Source organism: Arachis ipaensis, chromosome B1 (genome assembly GCF_059453495.1).
Source record: "Arachis ipaensis isolate K30076 ecotype BB chromosome B1, ASM5945349v1, whole genome shotgun sequence".
Lineage (NCBI taxonomy): Eukaryota > Viridiplantae > Streptophyta > Magnoliopsida > Fabales > Fabaceae > Arachis > Arachis ipaensis.
In genome coordinates, this window is record NC_142436.1 from 42,789,047 (window position 1) to 42,797,758 (window position 8,712).

Consider the following 8,712-nt stretch of genomic DNA (forward strand, 5'->3'; position numbering starts at 1 on the left):
GCTAGTAGCTGACCAATTTCACCCTCTTTTTGGCTTCTCAAGTGGATTTAACATTTATTAGTTATAGTTTATTTTCTTCTTGTAATTTTTATTTAAAAAAATACTTTTTAGCTTTAGAATTTATTATTTTATTTTATTTCTGTTTCAAATTACGGTAGTATTTAAAGGAAAAGATCACTGGTGCTTGGGATCATCTTCCTTCTGCACTTTTCAGAGCCCTAGTTTCTCTATAAGTCATGAGCAATTAAACCTTTTGGTTAAGGTTAGGAGCTCTATTTTTTCTATGGATTAGAATTATTACTCTTCTATTTTCATTTATGTTTGATTCAATCCCAAGGATTGTTTTCGTTCTTATGAACTGGGTGGAACGAGAGTATGACCCATTTCTACATGAGTTCTTGGATTCTCGAGAGAGTTATCTTGCTTGAACTACAGCTTGAAAACAAATTCCTCTTATATCGCAAATTGCATGAACTAACTTGGATATGTGACATATAATCTTGTTAGTCTTGGGTAATTAGGATTTGCATGGCGCTAAACTAGTTTTCTGAACTTCACCCTCTAATATGAGTTAAGTGACCACGAGAGTGGCGGTTGACGAAGGTTAGTGTTTCGAGGGTTACCTGAAACTGAAGGTCGATCTCGGATGAGATCTTCTGTTGTGGCCGAAGCTGTCATGTTCGACTTGTCGGATCCTGAGAGGCTGTTGATCTTCGTTCACCAGGGGGTGGTGGTACCTGCAAGAGACTTCGATGCTTAAGTTAGCACGTGCTTTAGGCAGGTTTTTTGTAGAATCAGTGTATGAGTTATACCTAGGTGCTCCAGTGTATTTATAGTAGTGTTGAGTGACCTCCCTTGAGATAAGTTTGTTATCTTATCTCATCTTTTTGTGGGTGAGATCACCTATCTTTTGGCCAGCCGCCTTTAGGTGGGCTGTGATCTTCTGTTCTGGGCCCGTTGGGCCTTAATAGTGATTTGGCCGAGCTCTTTATGAAGAAGTCGGAGACAAACCAACCTTTAGAATAGGTTGATCATTTTCATCATCGCCCAACCCGGACCTTATAGCTCGGTCCAGGGTATGAACAGTTAGGGAAGGCTAAATCATTAAGAGATTAGGGTTTAGACATTTATGGTTTGCCATAGAATGAATCATTCATTGTTAAAATAGTTGGTAAGACATTTTAATCCGAAAAAGTAAACATCTCCGAAACTTTAACTGTTTTCTCTTATTTTTTTCACACTAAACTATTTTTTACCTTCTTTATTTCCTTGTGTACTATTTATGCATTTTTACCATTGACAACCCTTTTTTGATTTGCCTAACTAAGTCCAGCCAGACAACCATTGCTTGCTCAGTTCGACAATCCTCGTGGGATTGACCCTCACTCACCTGAGGTATTACCTGGATGACCCGGTGCACTTGCCAGTTAAGCTGTGGGAAATTCTATTTTCTGCACCAAGTTTTTGGCGCCATTGCCGGGTGTTTGTGATTGACAACTACTAGTTGTCTTGTTGCTTAGATTAAGTATTTTTATTAGTTTTTGTTTAATTACTTTTCTTTTCGATTTTTGATTTCTCTTTTATTTATCTTTCTTTATTTTTGAATTTTATCTTGTCTATTTTCTTTTAATTTCAGGTTTAAGTTTGGTGTCCTTTTAGTTTTTTTCTCTTTTAATTTTTGAAATCTTAGTAAAGTATTTTTCTTGTTAGTTTTCAAAAAAATTTTTGGTTATTTTTGCATTCTTAGCTTTGAATTCTTTTAGGTTAATTGCTTACTTTAATTTATTTTATTTCTTATTTCTTTTTAGATATCTCACTAGGAGTCCTTTATACTCTGACATAGAGACTCCCACTTTTCTTGGTTTTCTATTTTTTTGTACAGGAATAGGAAAAGTTCACTATAGAACCTAATGGGAATACATAACTTAAAAGAACTTGGGGCTCTTACATAGCCCCCACTACTGATTTCTATGGAAGGAGCTTAGTGTGGTTCCTATTAGAGCAGATGATTTTGAGTTTAACCCACAGTTGATCATACTAGTGCAACAAAATTGCCATTTTCAAGGACTCCCGCATGAAGATCCTAATATGTTCATCTCTAACTTCCTACAGATATGTGATATAGTGAAGACCAATGGAGTAGACCCTGAGGTCTACAAGCTAATACTCTTCCCATTTGCTGTAAGGGACTAAGCAAAGAAATGGCTTGAGGGTCAACCTAAGGAGAGCTTGAACACCTGGGACAAGGTTATCAATAAGTTCCTAAACAAGTTTTTTTTCTCGTGGAGATTCACAAAGCTGAGGATAGATGTTCAGACCTTTAGGAAGGAAGAGAACAAGTCCCTCTATGATGCTTGGGAGAGGTATAAGCTGATGCTCAGGAAATGCCCCCTGATATGTTCATAGATTGGGTTGAGATAGACAGCTTCCATGAAGGACTCTCTGAGATGGCCAAGAGGTCATTAGATTACTCTGCAGGTGGTTCTCTGCAAATGAAGAAGATGCTCGAAGAGGCGAATGAGCTCATCGAGATAGTTGCTAATAACCAGTACTTATACTCATCTGAGAGGACTCCATTTAGGAAAGGAGCTCAGGAAGTGGAGATTGTAGATTAACTTCGTGCTCAGAACAAGCTTGTAGATGAGCCTCCTCACTTAATAACTGAATAGCATGAAGAGAGCAAGTACAAAAATTCATGGCACCGTTCCTTGCAATATGAATGATGGGTACCCTCAAGGTGGAACCTACAATAACACTCAGTGTGTACTTGAATAGGTCAATTATATAGAATGTTCCCCTAGAAGTCCCAAAGATGTTCCTAACTCACAGAGCACTAATCATGGACAAAAAGAACAACCCCAGAATACTCCTGACTTGGCATCCATTGTTACAGAAATCATAAAAAGCTAACAAAGCTTTATGCAGGATACCCAAGCCTCCCTCAAGAATCTAGAGATACAATTGAGCCAGACAAACCAACGAATGTTTGAGCATATAAAAGAAGAATGCCAAGCAATTCAACTGAGAAATGGCAAAACATTAGGCACTCATCATCAGAATAAAGAGGAGCATGATGGAAAGAGACACCAAAGAGCGAAGCTATAGAAACAAAGAAAGCCACCAAGGGAACTGAACACCTAGAAGGGAGTAAAATAGATGTTACACGCCCAGGAGAGAGCAATGTGGGCATTGAACGCCTAGAGAGGGGGGCACTAGACAGCAATGAAAATTTAAAGAACGTTCCCCCCAGACACCCTGACAACCCCTTTTTAGTCACTTTGGAGACTCATCCTGCGCTACCTAAGGCTCCAGAATACAAGCCCATACTACCATACCCTCAGAAGCTTCAGAAAGTAAAAAAGGACAAATAATTCTCCAAGTTTTTGGAAGTCTTTTGGAAGCTTGAGATAAATATTCCTTTTGCAGAGTCCCTTGAACAAATGCCTCTATATGCTAAATTCATGAAGAAAATACTGAATAACAAAAGGGACTGGAAGGAAGTAGAGACAGTGGTGCTTAATAAGGAGTATAGTGCAGTCATTCAGAGGAATTTTTTTGAGAAACTGCAGGATCTCGGGAGCTTTGTGATCCCTTGTATCATTAGAAACACTCTTATTTGGAAGGCCTTATGTGATCTAGGAGCAAGCATCAACCTCATGCCACTATCATTGATGAAGAAGCTCCAAATTGAGGAAGTAAAGCCTATCCACATCTGTCTCCAGTTAGCTGACCGTTCTATCAAGTTCCCGTTCGGAGTGGTGGAAGACTTACTTATGAAAGTAGGGTCTTTTATCTTCCCTGCAGATTTTGTGATATTGGATATGGAAGAGGACAAAAACACTTCCATCATTCTTGGAAGATCCTTCTAAGCTACAAGAAGAGCCCTTATAGACGTACAGAAGGGCAAAGTAAAATTGAGGGCAATGAAGAAGAGACTATGCTAAACGTTTTAGAGGCTTTGCAATATCCAGATGATTCTGAAAGATGCATAAGGATCGACATCGTTGAACCTCTAGTTGAAGAAGCATTCGAAGCTGAAAAGCTTAAAGATAATCTAGATGCCTCCCTTGAAGACACTTTGCTTGAAGCTAATGAACCAATCCCTCAGAAGGATAAGCTTTGCACGCATAGCACTGAGGAAGGACCCCCAAAACTGGAGTTAAAGCTGCTGCCCCCCTCTTTGAAGTATGCGTTCTTAGGTGACAAAGACACTTATCTAGTGATCATAAGCTCTGTTGATCCAGGTGCTCAAAAGTCATAAAATAGCCTTGGGATGGACCATTAGTGACTTAAAGGGGATCACTTCAACCAAATGTATGCACAAGATCTTGCTTGAAGACGATGCTAAACTAGTTGTGCAATCACAAAGGCGACTGAATCCAACCATGAAAGAAGTGGTTCAGAAGGAGGTCATGAAACTTTGGGAGGCTGGAATCATTAACCCTATCTCAGATAGCCCATGGATAAGTCCAGTACAAGTGGTGCCCAAGAAAGGGGGAATGATAGTGATCCATAATGAGAAGAATGAGCTTATTCCCACACGAACAGTCACAGGATGGTGCATGTGTATTGACTACAAGAGGCTCAATAATGCCACAAGGAAGGATCACTTTCCCCTACCTTTCATTGATCAAATGCTTGAGAGACTAGCAGGCCATGCATTCTATTGCTTTTTAGATGGATACTCTGGCTATAATCAGATTGCAGTAGACCCTCAGGGTCAGGAGAAGACGGCATTCACCTATCCGTTTGGAGTACTTGCTTACTGGAGCGTTTGGACTCTGTAATGCCCCAACAACTTTTCAAAGGTGTATGCTTTCTATTTTTTTAGATATGGTTGAAAAGCTCATTGAGGTATTTTTGGATGACTTCTCTGTTTTTGGTGATTCTTTTAATTCTTGCTTTAAGCATCTAGCCTTAGTTTTGAAAAAGTGTCAAGAAACAAATCTCATTTTGAATTGGAAAAAATGTCATTTTATGGTAACTGAGGGAATTGTTCTTGGACACCGGATTTCAAACAAGAAAATAGAATTTGATAAAGCCAAGGTGAAAGTAATTAAAAAATTACCACCACCTACTAATGTTAAGGCAATAAGAAGTTTCTTAGGATATGCACGATTTTACAAGAGGTTTATAAAAGATTTTTCCAAAATTGCAACACCTCTGAGCAACATGTTGGTTGCTGACACTCCTTTTATTTTTGACAAAGAATGCCTGCATGCTTTTGAAACTTTAAAAGGAAAGCTTACCTCTGCACCCATCATTGCCCCGCCCAACTGGAAATTGCCATTTGAATTAATGTGTGATGCCAGTGACTATGCTATAGGGGCTGTCATGGGATAGGGACAAGACAAGCTTATGCACGTCATTTACTATGCAAGTCGTATTCTAAATGATGCACAGAAGAATTATACCACTATAGAGAAGGAATTGCTGGCTGTTATTTATGCAATTGATAAGTTTAGATCCTATTTAATTAGTTCCAAGGTTATTATTTATACTGACCATGCTACTCTTAAGTACCTTCTAACCAAGCAGGACTCTAAACCAAGATTGATCAGATGGGTACTACTTCTTTAGAAATTTGACATTGAGATTAGAGACAGGAAGGGATCAGAAAACCAAGTGGCAAATCACCTGTCCAGGATTGAGGCTGAAGGAAGGACGCCACTCCAAACTGCTGTGACTGAGACCTTCCTAAACGAGTACTTCTTTATAATTCAGAGGGCCCCATGGTTTACAGACATTGTAAACTATAATGCCGTGAGGTTCATTCCCAAAGAGTACACCAAGCAACAAGTTAGAAAGCTTTTACAAGATGCCAAGTACTACTTGTGGGATGAACCCTACCTTTTCAAGAGATGTTCAGATGGGATGATCAGACGTTGTATCTCAGAGCAGGAAGCCCAGTAGATCCTTTGGCACTGTCACGGTTCTGAGTATGGAGGCCACTTTGGGAGAGAAAGAACAGCCACCAAGTTACTTCAAAGTGGATTCTACTGGCCAACCCTCTTCAGAGACTCACGGCAATTTGTAAGAAATTATGACAAGTGTCAAGGAGGCAGGAACCTTCCTCACAATCACGAAATGCCACAGTAAGAGATTCTGGAGATTGAATTATTTGATGTATGGAAAATTGATTTCTTGGGACCTTTTTCACCCTCATTTTAGAACACCTACATCTTGGTGGCAGTGGACTATGTGTCTAAATGGGGGAGGCAATAACATCACCCACTTATGACACCCGAGTCATGCTGAACTTCTTGCAGAAGTACATTTTCAGTGATGGAGGTAGCCACTTTTACAATAAACAGCTGGACTCACTTCTGCAAAGGTATGGAGTCTATCACAAGGTGGAAACCCCCTATCACCCACAGACAAGTGGACAAGCTGAGGTCTCAAATAGGAAACTCAAGAGAATCTTAGAGAAGACAGTGAGTACCTCAAGAAAGGACTGGACAAGGAGACTTGATGATGCTTTCTGGGCGTACATGACAGCTTTCAATACCCCTATTAGAATGTCCCGATACCAGGTAGTCTACGTTAAAGCCTGTCATTTGCCAGTGGAGTTGGAGCACAGAGTATATTGGGTAACAAAGTTCCTGAACTTTGACATCAAAGCTGTAGGAGAGAAAAGGCTACTTCAACTGAGTGAGCTTGATGAATTCAGACACTCTTCTTATGAGAATGCCAAGCTCTACAAAGAAAAGGCCAAAAAGTGGCACGATAGAAAGATAGCTTCAAGAGTATTTGAGCCTGGCCAGAAGGTTTTATTATTTAACTCTCAACTCAAACTCTTTCTTGGGAAGCTTAAGTTAAGATGGTCAGGACCCTTCTTCGTCATTGGAGTGTCACCCTATGGTCATGTTGAACTTCAAGATAGAAACTCAGACAACAAGTTCATAGTCAATGGCTAAAGGGTGAAACACTACCTTGGAAATGAGATTGATCGCTAGAGAATCACCCATCTTCTAACATAGCAGATGTGAATGTCAAGCTAATGACAGTAAAAAAGTGCTTGTTGGGAGGCAACCCAACCATAAGTATCCTTTAGTTTGTTTAAGATTATTTCAGTTTTATTTTATTTTGATTTCAATTCATTTCATTTTTCATTAATTTCCATAGTTTTCCTAGATTTTCTAGCATTTGTGGTCATACTCAATACTCAGAACAGGGACAGGAGGACAAAAATAGAAAAACAGAACACCCTGGATGACCTACACTGTGGGCGGTAAACGCCAGGGAGGGCGTTTAGCACCACCAAAGGGTGACTTCCATACCAAATCTCCTAAATCTCACATCATATCACCCTATTTTCATTTCATATCTTTTTCATACCACATCTTTTTTATTTTATACACCCTCCATCTCCTCCATTACTCATTCTCCCCCATGTCTAAGTTATTTTCATATCCCAATATATTCTACTCATATTTTTTCTTATCATCTCACCCTTAATAAAAAATTCACTCCATAATTTTTCTCTTCCCCACTCATGACCGAATATGCATCCTCCATCCCTATAAATAGCACTTCAAGTCTCACCTCTACTCACACCTTCAATCTTTTCTTCTCTCTCACTTTCGTTCCCTCTATCTTTTTCTCTTCTCTCTACTCTTTGCTTGAGGACAAGCAAAAGTTTTAAGTTTGGTATTGGGGCGTTCCACTTTTCACTCCCCTTGAACTCTCCATGGCACCAAAGGTTGGGGAATCCTCTTCAAGAAAGAGGAAAGAAAAAGGTCCCTCAACAATACCACATGAGCTCTACCGGTTTTACACCAAGCTTGATGAGGAATATTACTACAACATCGTTAGCAAGAAGAAGGTGATACCAGAAGTGAAATTTGAATCAAAGGCTGATGAATACCCAAAAATTCAAGAACAAATTTGAATTAGGAGTTGGGAAGTTCTAGCCAACCCCATAACTAAAGTCGGAGTTCTAAAGGTCCGAGAATTTTATGCGAATCTATGGATGACAGACAAACACAAGAAGGAGCACCCCGAGTTTAAGACTTGGCGTACCATGGTCTGAGGAAAGACTCTGCAATTTGACTTAGAACAAGTAAAAGAGATACTTCAGTTGCATCCATCTAGAGATGACCCTCACTCTTACAATATGAGAGTCCAAGCTGATCCGAGGTTAGATCAAGTCCTCAAGGACATATGCCTCCCTGGAGTACAATGGAAGAAGGATGCCAAGGGACAACCATTCCAGCTAAGATGGAATGATCACAAGCCAGTTGCTAGAGGATGGCTGGAGTTTATTACTTGTGTTTTAAAACATCTAGCTTTCGTAATTATCCGTTTAAGATATTTATAACTTGAGCCGATGACTCAGCAGCTTCAAACCATGACACCTAGCCCCTAATTGACACATGCCCCTTTTTATTTAAACACATCATCATCATCTAATCTCATTCTCCTTGTCCACCGAAGAGAAAAGAGAGAGAATCGAGAGTGAGAAGACATAACCTTCCAAACTTGATTTCTTGAGTTCCGTAACTCCTGTAAAAAATCTAAATTGATTAAAGTATTTGTATCTTCTTCCTCTTTATGATGGTACCACTTTTCACAGAGAAAAGATTGGCGTGATATTGCTGCCCTCTCATGATGGTTCAGCCAAGTTGTTGATCAAGGTGGAGTAGCTAATTTTTGACATTTTTTTCTTAGATTTCTTGGTCAAAAAAATTCCTTGGTGTTTTGGTGTTGGTG

At 39.5% G+C, this 8,712-nt stretch overlaps 1 protein-coding gene across 1 annotated transcript; it reads left to right on the forward strand.

Annotated features, from left to right (window-relative positions):
• Nucleotides 1–6,209: 6,209 nt before the first annotated feature.
• On the forward strand, nt 6,210–6,917 carry LOC107605943 (uncharacterized). The gene has a single exon (XM_016307900.1). It carries the CDS (start codon nt 6,210–6,212, stop codon nt 6,915–6,917), a length of 708 nt encoding a protein of 235 aa, XP_016163386.1.
• Nucleotides 6,918–8,712: the final 1,795 nt, after the last annotated feature.

Bases quoted from the DNA above. Each gene is read 5' to 3' on its own strand.
- LOC107605943 (XM_016307900.1), top strand. From the start codon at position 6,210: ATGGGGGAGGCAATAACATCACCCACTTATGACACCCGAGTCATGCTG.